Source organism: Oncorhynchus kisutch, unplaced genomic scaffold (assembly GCF_002021735.2).
Source record: "Oncorhynchus kisutch isolate 150728-3 unplaced genomic scaffold, Okis_V2 scaffold3072, whole genome shotgun sequence".
NCBI lineage: Eukaryota > Metazoa > Chordata > Actinopteri > Salmoniformes > Salmonidae > Oncorhynchus > Oncorhynchus kisutch.
The window spans coordinates 2,260-29,843 of NW_022265017.1; the positions used below are offsets into that span (position 1 = coordinate 2,260).

General features: G+C 47.8%; 1 protein-coding gene across 3 annotated transcripts; it reads right to left on the reverse strand.

The window, feature by feature from the left end:
- Positions 1–3,359: 3,359 nt before the first annotated feature.
- On the reverse strand, positions 3,360–26,225 carry LOC109877335 (peroxisome proliferator-activated receptor gamma coactivator-related protein 1). Of its 3 annotated transcripts, none has more exons than XM_031820189.1 (13): positions 26,121–26,225; positions 23,158–23,262; positions 21,958–22,110; positions 20,719–20,826; positions 16,619–18,590; positions 14,723–14,776; positions 13,439–13,519; positions 12,115–13,180; positions 7,402–7,626; positions 7,142–7,214; positions 6,417–6,538; positions 5,506–5,657; positions 3,360–3,984 (listed from the first exon to the last, which is right to left on the reverse strand). In XM_031820189.1, the coding sequence occupies exons 2-13, from the start codon at positions 23,224–23,226 to the stop codon at positions 3,881–3,883; spliced, it is 4,179 nt and encodes a 1,392-aa protein (XP_031676049.1). In that variant the 5' UTR covers positions 23,227–23,262; positions 26,121–26,225; the 3' UTR covers positions 3,360–3,880. The 3 variants fall into 3 exon arrangements, with proteins under 3 accessions (XP_031676049.1, XP_031676047.1, XP_031676048.1); XM_031820187.1 differs by lacking the exon at positions 26,121–26,225 and adding an exon at positions 25,457–25,663; XM_031820188.1 differs by lacking the exons at positions 20,719–20,826; positions 26,121–26,225 and adding an exon at positions 25,457–25,663.
- Positions 26,226–27,584: the final 1,359 nt, after the last annotated feature.

A 27,584-nucleotide genomic window follows, 5' to 3' on the forward strand; every position in this document is an offset into this window, starting at 1 on the left:
GAGGGAGAGAAAGAGGATGATGAAGAGGGAGAGAAAGAGAAAGTGTATGATGAAGAGGGGAGAGAAAGAGTGTGATGAAGAGGAGAGAAAGAGTATGATGAAGAGGGAGAGAAAGAGGATGATGAAGAGGGAGAGAAAGAGTATGGGTGAGTGTGTGTTTAGAAATGGTTTACTACCTTTGGAAAAGCTCAGTCCTCTGTTCATAGTCCATGGTCGCCCGTAAAAGCCTGAGTGAAGCAAAGGTCATAAACGTTTTACAGTTGTCAGGCATAATGTGGCGCACAGGACAAAGCTGTCATCAAGGCAACGGGTGGCTGCTTTGAAGAATATAAATAGATTTTCATTTGTTGAACACTTTTTTGCTTACTACATGATTCCATACGTGTTATTTCATAGTTTTGATGTCTTCACTGTTATTCTACAACGTAGAGAATAGTAAAAAATAAAGAAAAACCCTGGAATGAGGAGGTGTGTCCAAACGTTTGACTGGTACTGTATATATATCAGGGATGGGTAACTCCGGTCCTCCAGAGCCTGATTGGTTGTCACTCTTTTTTGCCCCAGCTAACACACCTGACTCCAATGATCAACTAATGGTCGTCTTCAGTTTAGAAAGCAATGAGCTTAAATCAGCTGTGTTTGCTAGAGATAGGGGGAAAGGGACACCCCTCCACCCCTCAGGACTGGAGTTTCCCATCCCTGATATAAAAAAAGAAACGTCCCCTTTTCAGGACCCTGTCTTTCAAAGATAATTCGTAAAAATCCAAATAACTTCACAGATCTTCATTGTAAAGAGTTTAAACACTGTTTCCCATGCTTGTTCAATGACCCATAATCAATTCATGAACATGCACCTGTGGAACGGTTGTTAAGACACTAACAGCTTATAGACGGTAGGCAATTAAGGTCACAGTTATGAAAACTTAGGACACTAAAGAGTCCTTTCTACTGACTCTGAAAAACACCAAAAGAAAGATGCCCAGGGTCCCTGCTCACCTGCGTGAACATGCCTTAGGCATGCTGCAAGGAGGCATGAGGACTGCAGATGTGGCCAGTGAGACAGGATTGGCAGCTGATCATCCTCGCAGTGCAGACCACGTGTAACAACACCTGCACAGGATCGGTACATCCGAACATCACACCTGCTGCACAGGTACAGGATGGCAACAACAACTGCCCAAGTTACACCAGGAACGCACAATCCCTCCATCAGTGCTCAGACTGTCCTCAATAGGCTGAGAGAGGCTGGACTGAGGGCTTGTAGGCCTGTTGTAAGGCAGTTCCTCACCAGACATCACCGGCAACAACGTCGCCTATGGGCACAAACCCACCGTCGCTGGACCAGACAGGACTGGCTCAAAGTGCTCTTCACTGACGAGTTGCGGTTTTGTCTCACCAGATGTGATGGTCGGATTTGCGTTTATTGTTGAAGGAATGAGCATTACACCGAGGCCTGTACTCTGGAGCGGGATCGATTTGGATGTGGAGGGTCCGTCATGGTCTGGGGCGGTGTGTCACAGCATCATCAAACTGAGCTTGTTGTCATTGCAGGCAATCTCAACGCTGTGCATGATAGGGAAGACATCCTCCTCCCTCATGTGGTACCCTTCCTGCAGGCTCATCCTGACATGACCCTCCAGCATGACAATGCCACCAGCCATTCTGCTCGTTCTGTGCGTGATTTACTGAAAGACAGGAATGTCAGTGTTCTGCCATGGCCAGCGAAGAGCCCAGATCGCAATCCCATTGAGCACGTCTGGGACCTGTTGGATCGGAGGGTGAGGGCTAGGGCCATTCCCCCCAGAAATATCCGGGAACTTGCAGGTGCCTTGGTGGAAGAGTGGGGTAACATCTCACAGCAAGAACCGGAAAATCTGGTGCAGCCCATGAGGAGGAGATGCACTGCAGTATTTAATGCAGCTAGTGGCCACACCAGATACTGACTGTTACTTTTGATTTGACCCCCTCTTTGTTCAGGGACACATTATTCCATTTCTGTTAGTCACATGTCTGTGGAACTTGTTCAGTTTATGTCTCAGTTGTTGAACCTTATGTTCATACAAATATTTACACGTTTAGTTTGCTGAAAATAAACACAGTTGACAGAGAGGACGTTTCTTTCTTTGCTGCGTTTACAATTTCCTCATAGAACTAGAATGTACTCATAGAACTAGAATGTACTCATAGAACTAGAATGTACTCATAGAACTAAAATGTACTCAGATAATGCAAGTCTTCATAGAACTAGAATGTCCTCATGGAATTTTAATGTCTTTATACAATTACAATGTCTTAATAGAACTAAAATGCCCTCCTAGAATTAGAAAATAAACGCAGTTGACAGTGAGAGGACGTTTCTTTTTTTTCTGCTGAGTTTAATATGGTGTATATAAAAATATACCATATTATAATCTGACACATGCACTGAAATATGTGGCGTAATGTAACTACATTGAATCAAAACAGACACTATTTGTAGGCCTTTCCTACAGCACGCTATTTGATTGACATCTTACAGTAGGTAGACCATTTGACGTGATGACGAGTAGAACTCTCACCTTCCACCACACCACTGATGAACCTGCAGGTCTTCCCTGTCGCCTTGGAAGCGCTCGGCTTCGGCATGGTTTTCTCCAAGTTCTAGGTAGTTTCGATTTGTGTACCTGTCCCGGAGATGATTTGATCTGGCGTTAGATGAAGCCTTTAGTAGCACATCGAGCTATAGGTAAAGTTACTCAATGACAATCGATCACTCAAAATGGCCTAGCTGTGTTTGTGTCAACCACGTAGCTCTGCATGGGATTTTATTAGAATGATAGTTGAGTTCCTTATTGCTCTCTAGTGCGCAGACTCAGTAGCTCGCCAAATAAGCGATACAAGTTGTATTACACAATTAGACAGTGTAATGCCAATCATAGGACGAATCATAATTAAAAATGAAGAAAATATTGTTTTAGTTAACCATGCGCGTGGATCGACATAGGGCTACTGGTTGGTGCGTGCTTAAAGAGACAGTGTACAATTTCCTTTAAAGGGTCCGCTCTCCATCTTATCAACGTGTCAAATAAAAAAGCTGGCATTAGTTCACAAGTCTACTTTAACTTCATTCATCTTCATCTTAAACTAGTCTTGCGTATGATTACCCTGTACCATCCTTTTCAAAGTCAATGTAGTTTTGGAAATGTATAGTGTTTGCAGGTTAATTATTTTCTACATTGTGAGCTTCAAAGCCAAAAGGTTGGCTGTTTACTAAAGCAACTCATTTCCACTTTAAGAAGACTGACAGTGTAGAGTTTGAGATATTCCTTCATCTGTCAGTCCATGGATCCATCCAGTCGGGGCAATGGGATGGACACTAGTTCAGGGTGACACAATAATAGTCTTTATTCATTCATAAAGAACATGTTTATAATTGGGAATAAAATGACTAAGGGAATCTCAACTTGTTAAACATTGTAACAGACAAGAGTAAAGCAAAGCGTGCAAGTGCAATATTAGTGCAGACAAAGATATTTAAAGAGCCTTCATAAAAAACTACTTTACAATATTATAATCATTTTCCTATGATTCTTTTTCCTTTAAAAATATTTTTACTGCATCAACAAAGTTGTGCTTTCACAGTAAATCAAATGAGTTGATAACAGTGAACCAATACAAGTTAAAACAATATTTAAACATGTTAAAGTATGTGTATAGCTCTGAGGTAAGTCTTGCTAACTTGTTGGCTCAGTTCCAAATAACACCCCTGTTCCCTTCTATAGAGGGCACTGCTTTGGGACCAGAACCCTAAGGTTAGTACCCTCTATAGGGAATAGGGTGACATTTGGGACCTTGTCTCCATCATTCCTTTCTTGGCTCCCTCTCTTCCTCCAGGACTCTGCTACCGCTTCAAGCCTTTCTGTGCCTGCTTCAATAGAGTGTCAAAGTCCAGCTCCTCCTCTTCCCTTTTCGCTGGAGTGGGTTCCTCCTCTTCCCGATTACAATCTGGTGAAACAAACCAGTTCAGTTACCAATATGCTATGATTTCAACCGGTTTACCCTGCAATTACATCTGCGACCCTGGGCATGTGACTTAATAAACTCATGTCATCTATTTCCCAAAAGGGGAAAGCCTTCGTTCGAGAGGCCGATACACATTCTTAATAAACATAGGGCGACATTGTGTGGCAGGTAGCCTAGTGGTTAGGAACATAGGGCGCCATTGTGTGGCAGGTAGCCTAGTGGTTAGGAACGTTGGGCGCCATTGTGTGGCAGGTAGCCTAGTGGTTAGGAACATAGGGCGCCATTGTGTGGCAGGTAGCCTAGTGGTTAGGAACATAGGGCGCCATTGTGTGGCAGGTAGCCTAGTGGTTAGGAACATAGGGCGCCATTGTGTGGCAGGTAGCCTAGTGGTTAGGAACGTTGGGCGCCATTGTGTGGCAGGTAGCCTAGTGGTTAGGAACATAGGGCGCCATTGTGTGGCAGGTAGCCTAGTGGTTAGGAACATAGGGCGCCATTGTGTGGCAGGTAGCCTAGTGGTTAGGAACATAGGGCGCCATTGTGTGGCAGGTAGCCTAGTGGTTAGGAACATAGGGCGCCATTGTGTGGCAGGTAGCCTAGTGGTTAGGAACATAGGGCGCCATTGTGTGTCAGGTAGCCTAGTGGTTAGGAACATAGGGCGCCATTGTGTGGCAGGTAGCCTAGTGGTTAGGAACATAGGGCGCCATTGTGTGGCAGGTAGCCTAGTGGTTAGGAACGTTGGGCGCCATTGTGTGGCAGGTAGCCTAGTGGTTAGGAACATAGGGCGCCATTGTGTGGCAGGTAGCCTAGTGGTTAGGAACGTTGGGCGCCATTGTGTGGCAGGTAGCCTAGTGGTTAGGAACATAGGGCGCCATTGTGTGGCAGGTAGCCTAGTGGTTAGGAACGTTGGGCACCATTGTGTGGCAGGTAGCCTAGTGGTTAGGAACATAGGGCGCCATTGTGTGGCAGGTAGCCTAGTGGTTAGGAACATAGGGCGCCATTGTGTGGCAGGTAGCCTAGTGGTTAGGAACATAGGGCGCCATTGTGTGGCAGGTAGCCTAGTGGTTAGGAACATAGGGCGCCATTGTGTGGCAGGTAGCCTAGTGGTTAGGAACGTTGGGCGCCATTGTGTGGCAGGTAGCCTAGTGGTTAGGAACGTAGGGCGCCATTGTGTGGCAGGTAGCCTAGTGGTTAGGAACATAGGGCGCCATTGTGTGGCAGGTAGCCTAGTGGTTAGGAACATAGGGCGCCATTGTGTGGCAGGTAGCCTAGTGGTTAGGAACATTGGGCCAGTAACCGAAAGGTTGCTGGGTCAAATCTGTTGTTCTGCCACTGAGCAAGGCAGTTAACCCACTGTTCTCCAGGCGCCCGAATACGTGGATGTCGATTAAGGCCCCCGTACCTCTCTGAGTCAGAGGGGTTGGGTTAAAGGTGGAAGACATTTCAGTTGAACAACTGAGTAGGTATCTCCCTTTCCCATTTGGGACCACCCTTAAAGGTTCTCACCTAGGTCGGCGTACGTAGATTTGCAGAACTGACGCCTGCCCCCGAAGCAGAGGTCAAAGGGCAGCTCGTCAGGTCTCCTCAGCTTGTAACCGTTCTCGATGGCTGCGAACGCATCTTTCATGTTGTAGAACGTCACAAAGCCGTAGTGGTCGCTATGGAAACAGAACACAGGTTAAGAAATGGTTATTTCCTAACCACCTGATATGGACAAAGGTAAGTTACCTGATGAAATAAGTCTTCAATAAATAAAATGAAGTATGAAATAAGTCTTCAATAAATAAAATGAAGTATGATTATATCTAAGGGGGCCGAGAGAGAGAGAGGTGAGGGGGACAGAGAGAGAGAAAGAGAGAGGAGGGAGACAGAGGGAGAGGTGAGGGGGACAGAGGTGAGGGAGAGAGAGAGAGAAAGAGAGAGGTGAGGGAGAGAGAGAGGTGAGGGAGACAGAGAGAGGTGAGGGAGACAGAGAGAGAGAAAGAGAGAGGTGAGGGAGACAGAGAGAGAGAAAGAGAGAGGTGAGGGAGACAGAGAGAGAAAGAGAGAGGTGAGGGAGACAGAGAGAGAAAGAGAGAGGTGAGGGAGACAGAGAGAGAAAGAGAGAGGTGAGGGAGACAGAGAGAGAAAGAGAGAGGAGAGAGAGAAGAGAGAGGTGAGAGACAGAGAGAGACAAAGAGAGAGGTGAGGGAGACAGAGAGAGGTGAGGGAGACAGAGAGAGAGAAAGAGAGAGGTGAGGGAGAGAAAGAGAGAGGTGAGGGAGACAGAGAGAGAAAGAGAGAGGTGAGGGGGACAGAGGGGGAGAGGTGAGGGGGACAGAGGGGGAAAGAGGACAGAAAGTCTAGAGGGAAAAAAGAGTTTAAAGACACTGATGCTAACAATGTTTGACCATCTCTTTTGATGCAGAGAGACTCACCCCCTGTCTCTAAAGTGCAGGGTGCATTCCTCCACCTCTCCAAACAGAGAGAAGCGTTCTCTCAGCTCCGCGTGCATCATGGTCCTCTGGATGCGGCCCACGTACACCACCCTGCGCTCGTCCTGGCCACACAAAACAACGCACCAAGGGGTGTCACTATCACAAGTCCTGCAGATTTATACAAATGATCTTCTCAAACCCAAACATTAAAGCTGAGCTCTGCGAAAGGGGAAACGCTGCCATAGGCCCTCACCTCACAGGTCTCGCCCAGGACCATCTGTTATGGTTTTAGAGAAGTCTAATTGAAATACATTGTAGCTGTTTTATCACACATACAATGATGTCAGGGAATAAAAGTGCTTGTTGTTTGAAACCTCTTTGTTATTGTAATAATCTCAGACGGACGTGGCAGTTTCACCGCAACTCATCCAACGTTAACCCTGACCACACTGCTAACCTTATTCCTGACCTAAATCGATGACCAAAAAGCTCATTTTGGTTTCCATAAATGTTTATGATATAGCCAATCTTCAATTTGCAGCTTGGCCATCTGGTGGGAACCGAAGAGGACAGTTGGTGGCAATTTGGTCTCCAAATCAAATCAGGAAGTAATGTCACACTTACATCTTAAACATCTTAAAAAGTATAAAAAAATATATTTCTAAAATGTTAACAGCAAAAACACAAGGTGTACCACGGTTTGTAATGTACTACACAGTACTCACTATGGCTTTTAGTTTTTGATTCCTCATATCTTGTTGTCTCTTTCGTTTCCTGGAGTCCCTGATGTTGTTGGAGCTGAAGGTTGGGACAGGGGAGAGGAGGCAGCAAGGTGAGATGGACTACAGAAGACCCGTGTGGCTATAGTTTAATCAGAGTCTAATACAATCATTCAGAACTCCTTTAATAATACACAACCCTAAAAACATTTACAAAATAGTTTAACAAAAAGTTATTTAAGAAATGTATTAATGCCATCACTGACCTGTAGCAGTCCCTCCACCTCTGGGCCCTGCTGTAGGCCAGTGTGGTGGGGGATCTGGACCGAGATCTGGAACCAGACTGAGTCCAGGACTTTGATGTGGACCGAGAGCGGTTCCAGGACTGTGGGTAGGGGAGGCGGTACCGACAGGGAACTGGGGAACGGGAGACGGAGCTGGAGCAAGAGGACGAGGAGGAGGAGCTGCTTTCAGAACGCCTGGGACAGAACCTGGTGGGGGAGAAGTGAGAGAGGGATGTGGTGGAGAGGGATCGGGTGGAGAGGGAGAGGGATGGGAAGGAGAGTATGGGGAGGGAGAGGGATGAGGAGGGGATGAGGGATGGGGAGGGGAGGAGGGATGGGGAGGAGAGGGAGAGGGATGGGGAGGAGGAGAAGGATGGGGAGGAGGGAAAGGGAGGAGGAGAAGGATGGGGAGGAGGAGAAGGATGGGGAGGAGGGAGAGGGATGGGGAGGAGAGGGATGGGGAGGAGGGAGAGGAGGGAGAGGGATGGGGAGGAGGGGAGAGGGATGGGGAGGAGGGAGAGGGATGGGGAGGAGGGAGAGGGATGGGGAGGAGAGGGAGAGGGATGGGGAGGAGAGGGAGAGGGATGGGTTGGAGGGAGAGGGATGGGGAGGAGGGAGAGGGATGGGGAGGAGGATGGGGAGGAGGGAGAGGGATGGGGAGGGGAGGGAGAGGGATGGGGAGGAGGGAGAGGGATGGGGAGGAGAGGAGAGGGATGGGGAGGAGGGGGAGAGGGATGGGAGGAGAGGGAGAGGGATGGGGAGGAGAGGGAGAGGGATGGGGAGGAGGGAGAGGGATGGGGAGGAGGAGGGAGGAGAGGGGATGGGATGGGGAGGAGGAGGGAGAGGGATGGGAGGAGGGAGAGGGATGGGGAGGAGACGAGGGAGAGGGATGGGGAGGAGGGAGAGGGATGGGGAGGAGGGAGAGGGATGGCGGAGGAGAGGGAGAGGGATGGGAGGAGGGAGAGGGATGGGGAGAGGAGAGGGATGGGAGGAGGGAGAGGGATGGGGAGGAGGAGAGGATGGGAGGAGATGGGAGAGGATGGAGGGAGGAGGGATGGGGAGGAGAGGGAGAGGGATGGGGAGGAGGGAGAGGGATGGGGAGGAGAGGGAGAGGGAGGAGAGGGATGGGGAGGAGAGGAGAGAGGGAGGAGGGGAGAGGGATGGGGAGGAGGAGAAGGATGGGGAGAGGAGAGGGAGAGGATGGGGAGGAGAGGGAGAGGGATGGGGAGGAGAGGGAGAGGGATGGGGAGAGAGGGAGGAGGGATGGGGAGGAGGGAGAAGGATGGGGAGGAGGGAGAAGAGGGATGGGGAGGAGAGGGAGAGGGATGGGGAGGAGGGATGGGGAGGAGAGGGAGAGGGAGGAGAAGGATGGGAGGAGAGGGAGAGGGAGGAGAAGGATGGGGAGGAGAGGGAGAGGGAGGAGGAGAAGGATGGGGAGGAGAGGGAGAGGGAGGAGGAGAAGGATGGGGAGGAGAGGAGAGGATGGGGAGGAGGGGAAGGATGGGGAGGAGGGAGAGGGATGGGGATGAGGGAGAGGGATGGGGAGGAGGGATGGGGAGGAGAGGGAGAGGGATGGGGAGGAGGAGAAGGATGGGGAGGAGGGAGAGGGATGGGGAGGAGGGAGAGGGATGGGGAGGAGGGAGAGGGATGGGGAGGAGGGAGAGGGATGGGGAGGAGGGATGGGGAGGAGGGAGAGGGATGGGGAGGAGAGGGAGAGGGGTGGGGAGGAGGAGAAGGATGGGGAGGAGGGAGAGGGATGGGGAGGAGGGAGAGGGATGGGGAGGAGGGAGAGGGATGGGGAGGAGAGGGAGAGGGATGGGGAGGAGGAGAAGGATGGGGAGGAGGAGAAGGATGGGGAGGAGAGGGAGAGGGGTGGGGAGGAGGAGAAGGATGGGAGGAGGGAGAGGGATGGGGAGGAGGGAGGAGAGGGATGAGGGATGGGGAGGAGGGAGAGGGATGAGGGATGGGGAGGAGGGAGAGGGATGAGGGATGGGGAGGAGGAGAAGGATGGGGAGGAGGAGAAGGATGGGGAGGAGAGGGAGAGGGGTGGGGAGGAGGAGAAGGATGGGGAGGAGGGAGAGGGATGGGGAGGAGGGAGAGGGATGAGGGATGGGGAGGAGGGAGAGGGATGAGGGATGGGGAGGAGGGAGAGGGATGAGGGATGGGGAGGGGAGGAGGGATGGGGAGGGAGAGGGATGGGGAGGAGAGGGAGAGGGATGGGGAGGAGGAGAAGGGGGAGAGGGATGGGGGGGGGGGGGGGGAGGAGAGGGAGAGGGATGGGGAGGAGGGAGAGGGATGGGGAGGAGAAGGATGGGGAGGAGAAGGATGGGGAGGAGAGGGATGGGGAGGAGGGAGAGGGATGGGGAGGAGGGAGAGGGATGGGGAGGTGGGAGAGGGATGGGGAGGAGGGAGAGGGATGGGGAGGTGGGAGAGGGATGGGGAGGTGGGAGAGGGATGGGGAGGTGGGAGAGGGATGGGGAGGAGGGAGAGGGATGGGGAGGTGGGAGAGGGATGGGGAGGAGGGAGAGGGATAGGAGGTGGGAGAGGGATGGGGAGGTGGGAGAGGGATGGGGAGGAGGGAGAGGGATAGGAGGTGGGAGAGGGATGGGGAGGTGGGAGAGGGATGGGGAGGAGGGGAGAGGGATAGGAGGTGGGAGAGGGATGGGAGGTGGGAGAGGGATGGGGAGGAGGGAGAGGGATAGGAGGTGGGAGAGGGATGGGGAGGTGGGAGAGGGATGGGGAGGTGGGAGAGGGATGGGGAGGAGGGAGAGGGATAGGAGGTGGGAGAGGGATGGGGAGGTGGGAGAGGGATGGGGAGGTGGGAGGTAGAGGGGTTGGAAAAAGAGGAAGGAGGACGTGGGTTAAAGCAAGAAAATACATTTTGGGGGGTAAAAGTTGAGTGTAAAACTTAATGACTAAAACCAGATGTAAAGTATGTAGAAGATATAGTGGAGCCATTTATCTTGAAGATCATCTTTTAGAACTAACAATCACCAAAATAAAAAGTACACAGTCAGGGAGAAGTTCAAAACCTCTCATGTCATTGATTGGTGGCTCATAACGTGTATTTATGCTTTGGCGAAATGTGTAAAACTGCTAAAAAAAATTAAAACGGATATTTTTTTCTGTCAGCCTCATGGCAAAACGTGTAGAATTGGAAGAAATTGGATTTAAAACTGAAAAAAAAAGTACCTTACCATTGGCCACACCCACTAACATGGCCACACCCACTAACATGGCCCCCCTCCTCTCTCCCCAACTTTAAAACCTGTTAAAGATAGGGCTGATTGCTGCCCCCTTTGGGGGGATGGCGTGCCCATAGTAAACAGAAAATAAATCTGTCAAAAATTGCTAATATATGCATATAATAATTATTATTGAATAGAAAACACTCTAAAGCTTCTAAAACCGTTTAAATTATGTCTGTATGTAAAGCAGAACTCTCAGGGCACTAATTCTCCCAAACTCTCTCTTGTCATCATAAAAGTTGGCCCAACTTTGACGTCATCGCCCCCACCCTTCCCAAGCACCTACAGTCCTGGGAACCGTTTCTATGTCTTCAGCGCGATGTCTGCTTTCAATGGGGCTTCTCATTGTGAGAATTGCACGCTCACGAGAGTTTTGGCCGGCCGAAACCTTTCGGTCACGCGAGAAAACAGGTTACTCTCATGCGCGTTCTGCTCCGGTGATGTCTTTCTTCCAAGATTGATTAAACGATGCGTGTGTTTCTGTTCGTCCTCAGAATTGCTGTGAAGCTATATAACATGATAACGCTGTGTTCTGAACATAGTTTGACAAGTTTAGTCGACATATAATATGTAATTTCGACGTTTTGGTGCGCACCCACTTGACTTTTTGGCTGCATTTCAACCGAAATATGTCGTGTTTGATAACCGAAAGACACTTCAAAACTAAAGCTGTTTTTGATAAGGGTATGGAAGAACAGCAAAGGTAAGGGAATATTTATGTGTTAAATTTGGGTTTCTGTGGACTCCAAGATAGAGGAGCCAAAATGCTAATTCCTGAGCGCCGACTCATATTATAGCTTAGTGAAAGAAATCTGTAACGTTAAAAATAAATGTAACACAGCGATTGCATTAAGAAGAAGTGTATCTTTCTATATATATGTAGAACATACATATTTAGTCTAAGTTTATGATGTGTATTCCTTGTTAGCTGACGGCATCTGCCGGAGCTATCGTCATTTCTCCGGACATTTGAGTAGCATTTTTTGAACAATGTCTCTGTAAACAGAGATTTATGGATATATATAGCATATTATTGAAAAAAACATAAATGTACTGTGTAACATGTTATATTACTGTAATCTGATGAAGATTTCAAAAGGTTAGTGAATTATTTTTATTTTAATCCTGCGTTTGGTGATTGCATATTTTGTTCAATTTGGCTATGGAAATTAGCTGTGTCTTCGGTGTGTCTTCGGTGGTGGTTTGACATAAATATGTGCTATGTAGAAATCTGACTTGCTGGCAGGATAAACAAGTTGTTTATCTTTCATTTGAGCTATTGGACTTGTTAATGTGTGGAGGTTAAATATTTGTAAGAATATTTTTTGCGTTCCATGCGCCACATTCCAGCTGATGGTGGGAGGGCTGGTTCCCAGTTGGGAACCAAGATCTTCAACAGGTTTTAATTCAAGAGCAATAACAGTCACCACACAGAATTTGAACCTACCTCTTTCGGGGTGGAGAGCGAGACCTGGATCGAGAGGAGGAGGACGAGGATGAGGAAGATGACGATGAAGAAGGGGACCTAGAGCTAGAGTCCGAGCATGAAGACCTTGTCCGATAGCGCCGGGACGACCTCCTACCTCTGGCAGGGGGACTGGGTGAAGGAGGGGAGGGGATGCAGGGGCTGGTTCTCTCTTCCTGTGTCTCCCCTGCAGTAATGGCGTCCGTCCTAGAGGGGGAGCTCTCTGTAGATGGCGGAGCAGAGTCTGAGGGAAGTTGTGTCTCTGGAACAGACCTGGAGTCCACTGGCTGCTGCTGGCGCAAATATTTCCCAGAGTTCTGTGTGCCGGGCACTGAGGAGGGGTTGGGAATTGGTTGGTGGTCGGGGAGTATGGTTTGTCTTTTGCTGCATAACATAGTAGTATTACTCCCTGGTTGATCCTGAGATAGGCAGTAGTCGTGGTCCGAGGAGACAGATACTGGTGTCTGGAACTCAGGGGGGGTGACAGGGGGCTTTGGGGGGAGAGGGTGGGCCTTTTTGGGTGGTAGAGGACGGGGGTCGATGATTTGGATGGCCTTGTGAGGGAGAGGTTTGGGGGTCGCCGGTTGCTTCCTCTGAGGTGCGACAGGGGTAAGAGGTTTCCAGCGCGGCTGTGCAGGGACCTGTTCCTGAGTGCTGAGAACATTCTGGGTGCTGAGAGGTTCCTGAGTATCGCAACGTTCCAGAGTTCTGAGGGGTCCCGGAGTTCTGAGGGTCTCCGGAGTTCTGAGGGGCTCCGGAGTTCTGAGGGGCTCCGGAGTTCTGAGGGGCTCCGGAGTTCTGAGGGGCTCCGGAGTTCTGAGGGGCTCCGGAGTTCTGAGGGGTTCCGGAGTTCTGAGGGGTTCCGGAGTTCTGAGGGGTCCCGGAGTTCTGAGGGGCTCCGGAGTTCTGAGGGGTCCCGGAGTTCTGAGGGGTCCCGGAGTTCTGTGGGGTTTGAGTGTGTTGACAAGTTCTGGAAAGCCAGTGGGTGCTGGAAGACAGAGTTTATCTTGGGTGCTGAGGAGATAGGCACCCAGCAGTGTCCGCATCCCTGGAAAGAAAGCAACAAACCAGATGATGAACTGAAGTTCTGTTCCAAAGCATGAGAATAACCACAGCAAAGTCCTCTGAGCAACTGTGCGGACTAAACTTGAAATTAAGTAGAAGAACAGTTTCATCCCAAATGGCGCCCTATTCCCTTTATAGTGCACTACTTTTGACCAGTGCCCATATATGGTCTGGTCAAAAGTAGTGCACTAAGGAGGTAATAGGGTGCAAGTCTCCAGGCTGAGTCCTTCCTTTAACTCACCTTCAGTGTTGCTCAGCTCTTCATCTCTAACAGGGCTCCTATCTGGACTGCCTTCAGGTTCACTCTCAGTCTCCTCTTTGGCTGTGGGAAGAGACACAGACATGGGGAGGCAAGATCAGGGGTTCAATCTTAGAGTAGGAGGGCTGATTTAGGATCTGTTGTGCCTTTTTCCATCACCATGTTCAAGATTTTTTTTTAATTTCACCTTTATTTAACCAGGTAAGTTTGTTGAGAACAAGTTCTCATTTACAACTGCGACCTGGCCAAGATAAAGTAAATCAGTGCGACAGAAACAACACAGAGTTACACATGGAATAAACAAGCGTACAGTCAACACAATAGGTTAAAAATAATCTATATACAGTGTGTGCAAATGGCATGAGGAGGTAAGGCAATAAATATGCCATAGTAGAAAAGTAATTACAATTTATCAGATTAACACTGGCGTGATAGATGAGCAGATGATGATGAGCAGATGATGGTGTAAGTAGTGATACTGGTGTGATAGATGAGCAGATGATGATGAGCAGATGATGGTGTAAGTAATGATACTGGTGTGATAGATGAGCAGATGATGATGAGCAGATGATGGTGTAAGTAGTGATACTGGTGTGATAGATGAGCAGATGATGATGAGCAGATGATGGTGTAAGTAATGATACTGGTGTGATAGATGAGCAGATGATGATGAGCAGATGATGGTGTAAGTAGTGATACTGGTGTGATAGATGAGCAGATGATGATGAGCAGATGATGGTGTAAGTAGTGATACTGGTGTGATAGATGAGCAGATGATGATGAGCAGATGATGGTGTAAGTAGTGATACTGGTGTGATAGATGAGCAGATGATGATGAGCAGATGATGGTGTAAGTAGTGATACTGGTGTGATAGATGAGCAGATGATGATGAGCAGATGATGGTGTAAGTAGTGATACTGGTGTGATAGATGAGCAGATGATGATGAGCAGATGATGGTGTAAGTAGTGATACTGGTGTGATAGATGAGCAGATGATGATGAGCAGATGATGGTATAAGTAGTGATACTGGTGGGCAAAAGAGCAGCAAAGTAAATAAAAACAATATGGGGACGAGGTAGGTAGATTGGATGGGCTATTTACAGATGGACTATGTGACTGTACGATGACAAGGACAGGGGTAGCTGGGATGTATGCATCAACCAAATCAATACATCTTAATGCAAATCCCAGAATGGATGGGACGTAGTATAGCTGGAAGAAGAAAGGGAGAGAGTTAATGAAACCCCACTGATCCCTCACTCACCTTGTGTTTCCTCAAACCGCTCCAGAAGGCTGGTCAGATCTGTGGCTTGGATTCCTGCAACGCGACCAAGAGAAATCAGTTTCTGAATGCAGGGACAGTAGCAGTTCGTCGAGGTGAACTTTCTTCTGGTCTAGTGTTCTAAGCTGCTTCCTCCAGAACACCACAGCAGCATGGGTTCCAGTCTAGAACCCTGCTATTTCAGCAGCATGGGTTCCAGTCCAGACCCCTGCTATTTCAGCAGCATGGGTTCCAGTCCAGAACCCTGCTATTTCAGCAGCATAGGTTCCAGTCTAGAACCCTGCTATTTCAGCAGAATGGGTTCCAGTCTAGAACCCTGCTATTTCAGCAGCATGGGTTCCAGTCCAGACCCATGCTATTTCAGCAGCATGGGTTCCAGTCCAGACCCATGCTATTTCAGCAGCATGGGTTCCAGTCCAGACCCATGCTATTTCAGCAGCATGGGTTCCAGTCCAGACCCATGCTATTTCAGCAGCATTGGTTCCAGTCCAGACCCCTGCTATTTCAGCAGCATGGGTTCCAGTCCAGAACCCTGCTATTTCAGCAACTCTTTCCTCTCCATCTTTCCTATCGGAAAAATATGAGTGGGACTGCCCCACCCCTTACAAAATGTATACAAGATAAACACTTTCTGAAAAGCAGTCGTCAACTTTTTTTTTGTACCTTTATTTAACTTGGCAAGTCAGTTAAGAACAAATTCTTATTTTCAATGACGGCCTAGGAACAGTGGGTTAATTGCCTTGTTCAGGGGCAGAACGACAGATTTGTACCTTGTCAGCTTGGGGATTTGAACTTGCAACCTTTCGGTTACTAGTCCAACACTCTAACCACTAGGCCGCCGCCTGCCTCTAACCACTAGGCCGCCGCCTGCCTCTAACCACTAGGCCGCCGCCTGCCTCTAACCACTAGGCCGCCGCCTGCCTCTAACCACTAGGCCGCCGCCTGCCTCTAACCACTAGGCCGCCGCCTGCCTCTAACCACTAGGCCGCCGCCTGCCTCTAACCACTAGGCCGCCGCCTGCCTCTAACCACTAGGCCGCCGCCTGCCTCTAACCACTAGGCCGCCGCCTGCCTCTAACCACTAGGCCGCCTGCCTCTAACCACTAGGCCGCCTGCCTCTAACCACTAGGCCGCCTGCCTCTAACCACTAGGCCGCCTGCCTCTAACCACTAGGCCGCCTGTCTCTAACCACTAGGCCGCCTGTCTCTAACCACTAGGCCGCCTGTCTCTAACCACTAGGCCGCCTGTCTCTAACCACTAGGCCGCCTGTCTCTAACCACTAGGCCGCCTGTCTCTAACCACTAGGCCGCCTGTCTCTAACCACTAGGCCGCCTGTCTCTAACCACTAGGCCGCCTGTCTCTAACCACTAGGCCGCCTGTCTCTAACCACTAGGCCGCCTGTCTCTAACCACTAGGCCGCCTGTCTCTAACCACTAGGCCGCCTGTCTCTAACCACTAGGCTACCTGTCTCTAACCACTAGGCTACCTGTCTCTAACCACTAGGCCTCATCAAATATGTGTAAAGCTTTGACTCCTTCAGCTGAACATGGAGACAACAATCTCTTTCTGAATGGGTCTTAGAAAGAATTTGACACAGGATATCAAAGTAATCACAAATTATAAATTTTTGTTAATTTCACACCAGCTCTAACTAAATAAAAAATTATATTATTTTAGCTATAGCTTAATTAGCTTTATCTGAAGAAATATATACTCAGGGTGTAGTTTCCCCTAGGTACAGATCTAGGATCAGAGTCCACTCCCCCAAACCTAACCTTAACCTGTAGTAAGTAAAATACTAAACTGACCCAAAATCAGTCAACTTCAGCCTACAACAAAATATATTGTTTATGTGTGTGTTATGGCTCATCTGGCTTACCTGTGCCGCAGGTGGGGGTCGGTATGCAGGTGTTACTCTCTGGAGAGGTGGACAGTTGGACATGGGGGAGGTTACCAAGGGCTACCCGCTTTGCCCTCTCCATCTCTGGGTAAGGAGCAACAGCATGGGTGGGTGGATGGACTGAGGGGCTGGACGATGGACTTGCCATTACTGGTGCACTTGGGGAAAACTTGGACCCTTCTGGTACCGTCTCGATCCCTTTCCTTGGGCTGAGAGAGCGAGGCTGATCCCCTTGTTTCGTGGTCTCTGCAGTGTTTTGGGTGTGAAGTAATTTCCGCGATGGTTGTTTGGTGGAGAACCTCCGCTGGATCTCAAGGAGGAGACTGGTGCTCTTCAGGCTTGGATCCCGGTTGCAGAACACCATTTTGGGCTTGGGAGCCGGAGACTCCTGGGTGGTGGAAAGAGGTAGAGATTGTTCCTGCTCCTGCTTCTCCTGGTTGGTCCCACGGCTCCTATCAAATCCAGCCAAAGATGGACGGCTTCCTGGTAGTGGGACCAGGACAGGGTTTGGGGGGTCGCTACTGACCGCAACAGCACTCTTTTCTGGGCTAGTCCTGTTCTGGCCCAGACCCGCCACTGAGCTGGAGTTCAGGTTGGGACTTGGTAAGGGACTAGCAGGAGAGATGGTGTCAGTCCAAATAGGCTTTAATACACCAACATCATTCGCAGATTTAGCTTCCATTGAGTTGTGTTTGGGCTTTAAAGCTGAGCTGGTAGGAGGAGTCTTAGTCCCACTTCTTACAGGCCTTGATCCATTGATGCCAATACCTTTACCAGGTTTACTGGGACAAGCAGGAGAGACAATCTTCGTCCTAGTCTTAGATATAGGCTTGAATCCACTGACATCACCCCCTGTTTTACTTCCTATGTAATGATGTGTAGGATGTGTGGTCGTTGGTCCCCACATGTTATATTTAGGTCCTTGTAAATAGGGTATAGGAGGCAACTCTGTGGGGGTTTCAGGTAGAGAGGGCCATTTGGTGGTGTAATTCTCAGGTTTCCCCACCAGGGGTAGTCTTTGCTGGCGCAGCAGGCGGTACTGCTGGAGACTGAGGGCCGGTCTGGGCTTGGACTCGCCTCGCTGTGGTGGAGGCTCCGATGACGACTTATCTTCAGTCCTTTCAGACAAGTCAGTTACAACCTGATGCTGGTTGTCCTTTGAAGATGCTGCTGAAGACTCTGGAGAGGTTGTTGTGAGGGAAATGGTTCTTGTTTTGGTGTTGAAGTCAAAAATGGGGATTTGGCTGGTGAGCTCGCTCAAGTCCGGGAGCACGTTTAAGTCAGGTTCGTCTGCTGCCGGTAGCTCGTAGGATGTCACCAGGACAGGTCCGAAGCTCACTCTTTTTTTGTTCTTGGTCTTCTGGCCTTCTTTGGGCCCGTCCCACTTCACAAGTAGACTTTTTAGTTGCTTCACTTCTTCACCTTTACTTCCCTGTTCTCCATCCCCCTCTTTCTCATCTTTCATTCCTCCTACCGAGGGACACTCGTCATCTGATCCGTCCACATCAATTTCCTCGTCGCTCTCTTCCGAACCAGGCTTCGTATATCTCCACACCTCGCCCTCCAGGGGTACACTCTGGTCCGCGCTCCGTTCCCCCAGGGAGGAGGCCTCCTGCCTGGATGTGCCGACCCAGTTCTTCCCCTCCTCATCCAGGCACACCCTCAGGCAGTAGGGGTGCATGAGTTTCACCAGGTCCACCAGGGACACTGTAGAGGAGTAGCCATGGTCCTTCTCTACAGAGTTCAGCGCTCTCACTTCTGATCGGTCGAGGGAGAGTTCTCCCGAGTCCTGATTGGTCAGATTGAAGCCCTGAGGCGGGCTGTGAATGTGGACCTTGCCGCGCTCCTCCTCCTCCTCCTCTCCATCGCTCCTCTGTGTGGATGTGGAAGAGCCCTGGGCTCTGGGAGTTAGCCTAGTCTTCCAGGGTCTGTCTGGAATGACCGTCTCAACCTGGAAGGAAGAACGACGTCAAGACTGTTACTCCCGCTATGCTCATAATCTCGCTCGCTATTGCTCCATTTTTAATAAAGATATCATTCTCTATATTATTTTTCATGACAAACTCAATCTCATATAGTGTAGTACACTAATATTTTTTGTATATAATTTCCAAACTATGACACAACCCAATCCCATACAAATGTCAAATTCATTATGATAGGCATTTTATTCAGTACATTAAAACTCATGTAAATCTTTAAACGTTTTTTCTTATTTGAAATCAAACAAGTTACTCCAGTGCAGGGCTCGTCCTACGGTACTCATAACCTCCAGAGGAATATTTATCTCGCACAGAAATAGATAAACAATTCTACAATGGGGTTGACAGATGTTTCTATTCACAACTCGCTTTGTTTGCAGAGGAAAAGTAAAATGTTGACTGTTCCAGCATCTTCAAAGTGCGCCTCGACAGAAATAGTTTTGTTTTTTAACGTGACTGCCAATGGTCCCTCTAAGGTGAGCGGTAGCACAGCTCGCCTCGGACTGCCACGCAGATGAACTATCATCCCGCGCAGAGAAGCACGAGATTGAACTTCGCTCGACTTTCTAGAGTTTACCCCGTTAACACTATCAACATTTCGCTCTACTGTGGGAATTGGGATCGATTCAACTCAATGTTAGTCACCTTCAATGCAACATACAGAAACAAAAGGAACTACCCAGGACTTAGTATGCAAAACTAACTGTGCAAGAGATGTTGTTGTAGGCAGAACGCATCGGAGTAGGATTCTATTGCATTAACATGCACCCTTACACAGACCAGTACACCATAACCAATCAGAGCCACAGAAGGCCTATATGAAAATAGCCATTGCCATATATGGATCATATATGGCCACTGGACAGCATGCGCTTGTTTTGAGATCAAAACGAGAGCTGCATGTAGCCACTTGTGCACATTTGTTCATATTCTTTGCTAGTTAGTGAGTTATTAGCCCAGTTATAGATCATTTGTAGTTAACAATGGGGGCAGTGGTTGCTTCCTAGAAGAGCACAAAACGTTTGTATTTCTAAACATCTTTGAAAAGCCAGTCAAGTAAAGAGCATTTGCATGTCTTAAAGGGGCAGTGTTGTATTTTGAGATGGCCTTGAATAAACTAAGTATCCAATAGGCAGAGGGAAGCATAATGTCTTGATTCTCTGTAATAACGGTATCGGAATAATTATCAATTTTATTTTGTAAAGTGGTTTCTTGCATCAAACAACATTTTTCAGTCACCTCCTTGTCTGACGAACAAGTGGATAAACAGGTTCATGTCAAGCCCTACATGTTTTTTCCCCCAAAAGTCTCATGGAATGTAGGCTTATATTGAACACCACACATTGGCTGCTACTGTAGGCTGAATGATTGAACAGCTATTTCCATGTTAAAATGTTATGGGAGGCATTTGTCTCCCTTGTTTTTAAATGGTAGGCTACTCTGGTAGGCCTACATGATGATCAAATAGCCACAGTAGTCTACTAACTAACTTAAAGCTGGTACAGCCTCAGTGGTCACAATAAACGCGCGTCGGAAGTTGTTCCAGTTTGCGGTCAGCAGACCTGAAATTTGCTCGGTGATGGAAAAAAGCGCCACAGCTAAATGACTGTTCTGCAACAGAAACAGTTTACTCCAAACGGAAAAACGTTTTGCGATCAAATCGAGTTTCTATTGGACAAATTCAAGTAGGACCCTCCCCATTTCATTATGTTTGCTTCTTAAACAGTAAACGGTTTCTGTTGCAATACGTAATAAATACACCCCAGGATAGTTACACACAGGGTTGGAGTGAAAACCTACAGGAGGGTAGCTCTCCAGGAACAGGGTTGGAGAGAAAACCTACAGAAGGGTAGCTTCCAGGAACAGGGTTGGAGAAAAAACCTACAGGAGGGCGTCTCTCCAGGAACAGGGTTGGAGAGAACCTACAGGAGGGCGTCTCTCCAGGAACATGGTTGGAGAGCACTCTTCTAGTGGTTCTTTTATCATTGAAATTACCTCTGTAAACCTAGATTAACGGGTGGGATTACCAGTAGTAGTACGGCTAATCCTAATCTGACACACACACTTCCATAAAACAGAAAGGGGTGAGGTTTCTACCTTTCCAACAGAGGAAGAGGGGGATGAAGATGAAGAGGGGGTCTTTATGGAACGGAAGAGTGCTTCTTTATCAGGTGGAGGCCGTGTTAAACTCAGAAGCCGCCTCAACTGGAGAAACACACCAAACAGGAGAAATACAGTAATTACAAAACAACAATCACATTGTTCTGCCACAGACACACCCTTTTCAGCATGACTTACAGATACAACCAAAATATAAGCGGTACCCCTGATTCTCATCAACCTAAGAACACCTGGGACTGTTTTCACACAGCGTCTCAGAGCAGGACTGCTGGTTACCAAGAACACCTGGGACTGTTTTCACACAGCGTCTCAGAGCAGGACCGCTGGTTACCAAGAACACCTGGGACTGTTTTCACACAGCGTCTCAGAGCAGGACCGCTGGTTACCAAGAACACCTGGGACTGTTTTCACACAGCGTCTCAGAGCAGGACCGCTGGTTACCAAGAACACCTGGGACTGTTTTCACACAGCGTCTCAGAGCAGGACCGCTGGTTACCAAGAACACCTGGGACTGTTTTCACACAGCGTCTCAGAGCAGGACCGCTGGTTACCAAGAACACCTGGGACTGTTTTCACACAGCGTCTCAGAGCAGGACCGCTGGTTACCAAGAACACCTGGGACTGTTTTCACACAGCGTCTCAGAGCAGGACCGCTGGTTACCAAGAACACCTGGGACTGTTTTCACACAGCGTCTCAGAGCAGGACCGCTGGTTACCAAGAACACCTGGGACTGTTTTCACACAGTGTCTCAGAGCAGGACCGCTGGTTACCAAGAACACCTGGGACTGTTTTCACACAGTGTCTCAGAGCAGGACCGCTGGTTACCAAGAACACCTGGGACTGTTTTCACACAGCGTCTCAGAGCAGGACTGCTGGTTACCAAGAACACCTGGGACTGTTTTCACACAGTGTCTCAGAGCAGGACCGCTGGTTACCAAGAACACCTGGGACTGTTTTCACACAGCGCCTCAGAGCAGGACTGCTGGTTACCAAGAACACCTGGGACTGTTTTCACACAGCGTCTCAGAGCAGGACTGCTGGTTACCAAGAACACCTGGGACTGTTTTCACACAGCGCCTCAGAGCAGGACCGCTGGTTACCAAGAACAGCTGGGACTGTTTTCACACAGTGTCTCAGAGCAGGACTGCTGGTTACTCTTAATTCTCAATTAATTCTGAATCACACACACAGACCCACACTTGGTTTTTACCCACCGGGGAGTTGTCCCGTAGCCTCTGGTCAGAGAAGAGCCCAGTGTCAGGCAGGGTGTCAAAGGGAGACAGGGTCTCATCGTCAACACTGTCCAGGATCTCTGTTAGAGCTGTCAACAACGTGGACTCACTCTCCTCATCCAGTCTGCTCCTAGTCTAAAAAAAACAAATGAAATAAATTGAATTAATAAAAAATAGTACAAATGGCATCTCTCATTTCTGTGACGGGAAACAATAGTTGGACAGGAACAGGCAGAGTGTTTCTAATTGGACAGGAACAGGCAGAGTGTTTCTAATTGGACAGGAACAGGCAGAGTGTTTCTAATTGGACAGGAACAGGCAGAGTGTTTCTAATTGGACAGGAACAGGCAGAGTGTTTCTAATTGGACAGGAACAGGCAGAGTGTTTCTAATTGGACAGGAACAGGCAGAGTGTTTCTAATTGGACAGGAACAGGCAGAGTGTTTCTAATTGGACAGGAACAGGCAGAGTGTTTCTAATTGGACAGGAACAGGCAGAGTGTTTCTAATTGGACAGGAACAGGCAGAGTATTTCTAATTGGACAGGAACAGGCAGAGTGTTTCTAATTGGACAGGAACAGGCAGAGTGTTTCTAATTGGACAGGAACAGGCAGAGTGTTTCTAATTGGACAAGTTCATGTAAACCAGGAGTTTTTCTGACTCCAAATTGACGCTAGAAAATGCAGGGGACCCCACTTGGAAACATGATATTCCCTAGTTAACGCTGTGTGTCGATATTTCCTCCACTTTAGGCCCCGCAGGCTGTCCCAACCAATAATAATGACACGAAAGGGCATTCTAATAGTGTAAAAGGCCCTGAGTCGACACTAAAAGGTTGTACTCTATACACATTACAAGATCCCAAAAAATCTTAATTTGTTTGATAAGATCACACATTTTCTCAGGGGACCCCAGATTGGGTCCCGACCTGAAGTTTGGGAACAACTGATGTAGAACCTGTCTCGGGTGGGAACAGGGTCTACATCAGGGGCGTATTCATTGCAGAAGCCGTTTAAGACCCAAAATGTAGCAAACAACAAAATTAGAGTTTCTATTGTCAAATTCAGGAAGTTCCCTCCCTGTTTCATTTGCCTTCTTTTAAGAAACGTTTTACAACAGAATCAGCATAATGAATACGCCCCAGTATATCTGAATGTTGGCCAACATTGTGTCCTGATGCTGACCTCTGCAGCTACGGCGGAGTCTTCAAACATAGCCAGGATGGAAGGGTCCAGGCAGGAATGAGTGTCCATTTCCAGATCACTGACTTCCCCTTTACCCAGGACAGCCTGTAACAAGCAACAAGATCAGAAAGGGAGAACAAGTTCAATCACGAGTCAGGCAAATAGGCTGCCCAATTATTGGGGAAAAGATCTGATTGGTCAAAAGAGCAAAGCAAAAATATCTGAATTGGGCCTCCTGTGTAAACGCAGCCTACAGAAACAGTTGCTCGATCATAAGTATTTTTGTGATTCCCCGCATCCCATCTCCTCGTCTCTTTCCCATTGGAGGAGAGGGTCCAAAGTCCCTCCCTTCTGACCTTCTTCTTTAAGGTATTTACAGAAAGTGGCAAAGAGGAAGGACGGGGGGAATTAAGGAAAGATTGAGAAAGTTAACACATTTCTCCTAAAAGACACTTGAGGAACATAAAGGGCAGTCTGAATACAATAAAACAAGCTGCTAGTCAATAGTGTTTGTTGAGGCTGCGTTTGTATGCTTCCTCCTCCCATCAGAATGAGTGTGTGTGCATGCCATGTTTTCAGACTGTTGAAGAGCAGAGCCCTGAGACGGGGGCAGGGGAGGGAAATGTTTAGACAGTCATTCCCACACTTCAGTTTGATTTATCCAACGAGGTGGAAAAACAGCAGCACAAAGTGTCTCGCTTCATAAGGACATGCGTTGTCTTGTCATAGAAAGTGACAGTTAGCCCATAGCACACTAGTCTGCACTCTCACTCCTTGACAACAACGGGCCCCTCCCTGGGTGGGGTGGTGGTTGTTGCTGGGACACTGTCTATAATATGATTATGGGGCTACGTCCCAAAAGACACCCTATTCCCAAATGCAGTGCACTACTTATGACCAGGGCTTATAGATCCAAATGGAGCTTTCTTGAGAAACGTGATAGTCAACAAGCTGAATCCCATATGGCATCCTATTACATATGAAGTGCAGTGCACTACTTTTGACCAAGGCCCATAGGTCTCTGGTGAAAAGTAGTGCACTATAGGGAGTAGGGTGCCATTTGGGAGAGTTCCCAGTCAGTGTTCTCTTCTCAGCGTCACCCAACCAATACGTGTGTGGGAGATGAGAGCAGACAGTGAACAGTAACAATGGGAGCATTGTAAAATGTGCAGAAAGGGGAAAACAGAAAAGTGTGGCTTAACGTTAATTATTATTATTGAGCCCATTCCAAATGGCACCCTACTCCTTATATAGTACACTACTTTGGACCAGAACCCATAGGGCCTCTATGTACTAATCCCTCATTACCTCTCAGGAAACATAATTTATTTTAATTGAGCGGGATAGTACAGTAGTAGAGGTGTACAGTGTTGAAATAATAGGCCATTGTTGGCTACTAGGTGCCTGACACTCCTATTAACGTCAATGTTAGGCCTATACAATCACACTAGCTACAACGCTGTTTATCATTCATGTTTGCCACAAGAGTAAAGCGGCTATAGTTTGTTCAACAAAACAAGGCCCTGGGTGTGAGACCAGTGTTGACATGTGTGAAGGATATATGGAGGATGTTTACTGAAATGGGTGGTACGCAAAGGCAATTGAAATGCAATTATATAATATAAGGGTGCATTTTAGCGGAATTGGGTGTACTTTTGTATGAGCCCATGGTTGACATAGGTAGCATGCCAACACTTGGACCGTACCAGTTCCAACATTACAAAAGTAATGTGTCCCTGTCTGCTATGTATGGGACAGTGAGTGTGTTCGTTCCAGTACTTTGCTAAATATCCATATCGGCAGCCACGTGAATGCAGAATATTCGAAAGAATAAACTCAACAATTTAATCGTATCATTTGCTTTTTGTTGTATCATTTGCTTTTTGTTGACGCCAACCGACAATTCATTGTTGCCAGCTTCCGGATACCCAACACGACCAGTCTTTAGAAGGTGTGCGAGTCCAGCAACTACGAACGTTAGCAGCAGACAGAGCATCGCTTTTTCCGAGTAGAGAAGAAACTTTGCTGACTCCCTATTGAATTATAGCACATTCAACTTACCGTCACGGCAACTTAGACAGGTATTACTTTGCAGAAAGCCAATAAGATTATTTTATGCCGAACTAAATCGTCATGCGATTCGAAGCTAATGTTAGCTACTACTAGCCGTTCACATCCACGTGTAGGCACCGCGTGCTGGTTTGCCATTTTTCGTGTATGAAAAAGGCCAAAGAAAAGTGGTACAAGTCATTTTTATTTGTCCACATGTATGCAGAAAAATGTGGTATCAAAGCCGTACCTCATTGAATGTGTTTGCGGTCAGAAATTCCGTGTTGCCGGTGATTATAAGCTCATCTTTTCCACGCCACTGCGCCGCCATTTTACAGATCCTCACATGGCTTCGTTCAGCTATAGCTAGGAGCGTTGCCATTGGTCAGCGCACAGACACGTGGTCGCCAGCACACGGAGGTTGCCGGTAAACGCAGATCTGGGATCAATGTATCTTGCTCAAATCATAACCAAGTACTGTTTTGCAAGTAACAACAAAACGGACCGGAAATCAGATCGTCATCCGATTCGCTTTGGTCTCTGCAGAAAGCCCCAAATTAAATATCTTTGACATGTCAAATGCTATTGCTGTCATGTACCTGCACAGTAGTTACCTTAATCATGTCAAAGGCAACGCATGTCATATTGCCCGAAACGAAGAACGGATTTTATATACCTGTCAAATAATTGTTTTCTAGTTTTATGCCCAACCCAACTGCAATGCCAGAGTGGCAGTTTGAAGTTTGACTCAAATACAAAAAATTATGTATATAGCTGAGTCAAATCAGATTTTTTTCCCCTGCAGTCTGCACAGACAAAAAGGACATGGAATCAGATATTTCAAGCCACATTTTGAAATCACATAAATCTGATTCCTGGCCATGAGACTTGTCTGAAAGGTGAAATGCCCTTACCTGGTTTCCAGACTGTGATTTAGCATATGCTAGCTACTCTGTCGACAGTTTGACAAGAAAATCTGGTAGCTCACACGTTTATTGTTTGAATGTGCTAGCAAGCTAAACAACTACCTAGCTAGGTAGTTAAATGCTGTGGCTAGCCAAAAATGACTCATTTTGAAAGTTGGATCATCTTATCCTTTGAGGCTTTAAAAGTGTTCTTACACTAAGATTTCAAACATTCAAATCAACTGTGGGAGACTTTCATATCAAACATTAAAAGCAACTGAGGTAGACTTTGCAAGCTACAAAACAACTTCTGATTGAGAGGAAGAATGGGCACCACCACCAATCAGCCTATGCCCCTGCACACACCCGCCTTTACCATGACAACTAGAGTAGCCATGTCAGTCTGAACACATTTGAGCATTAAGGCACAGATAGAACAGATATTTCACTGGATGTATAAATGTGAAGCATCCGCTTGGTGTTTCCACTCACTACCAAATATGGTAGTGAGAAGAAGCCCAGTGGCCGGCAATGGGAGGAGATTGAACGAGATGGATTTTGGCAGACATTCTGCAAATCTTATCATCGATTAAACATTTGATCTCAATACAGTTTTCTGTTCTCAATACTATAAACTGTTACGAACAGAGTGGACTAAGTTTTGTAGACTTTACCCGTGTCAAAGTTTCCAAAAAGTGCGTTGTTTAGAAGGAGTGCAAAGGCGAAATGAGTTATTGCACACGTGCACTTCACAGAGTAGGCGTCCCCTGACGGAAATATGACGCCCCAAACTACTTCCCCCAACTATGTCTGCACCTGTTACGAAAAGTCACTTCTAGTTGTAGCTGTATCGAAGTGGTATGTTTTAGGGGATCCAGTATACCTCTCTGTTTTACGCCTAAAATTATAAGGTTGGTTGTTTAGCAAACAAAACTGATGCTTGTGCAACTATGGGGCAAAACACAAACACAGGGTTGGCTTAGATTGTTGACAACATGGAAACTAGATTTCATGTTTATTGAAAAGATAAATACATTTGCACAATGAGCACTTGTTGTCTCTCAAATACATCATTACACTTGCTGGTTAGATAACTAGCTGAAAAGAGCCACATACGATTCCCCACAAGGCAGCTTGTCATTGTTGCTAGCTATCTGGCCATCCAGAATCACAACACACGGCTTTCTGCTATCTGGCCATCCAGAACCACAACACACAGCTTTCTGCTATCTGGCCATCCAGAACCACAACACACGGCTTTCTGCTATCTGGCCATCCAGAACCACAACACACGGCTTTCTGCTATCTGGCCATCCAGAACCACAACACACGGCTTTCTGCTATCTGGCCATCCAGAACCACAACACACGGCTTTCTGCTATCTGGCCATCCAGAACCACAACACACGGCTTTCTGCTATTTGGCCATCCAGAACCACAACACACGGCTTTCTGCTATTTGGCCATCTAGAAC

Bases quoted from the DNA above. Each gene is read 5' to 3' on its own strand.
- LOC109877335 (XM_031820187.1), bottom strand. From the start codon at position 25,588: ATGGCAACGCTCCTAGCTATAGCTGAACGAAGCCATGTGAGGATCTGT. The intron at 5,658-6,416 runs GTGAGTCTCTCT...CTGTTTCCATAG, and splicing joins CTGCACTTTAGAGACAGGGG to CGACCACTACGGCTTTGTGA. The intron at 3,985-5,505 runs GTGAGAACCTTT...TTGTTTCACCAG, and splicing joins ATCTACGTACGCCGACCTAG to ATTGTAATCGGGAAGAGGAG.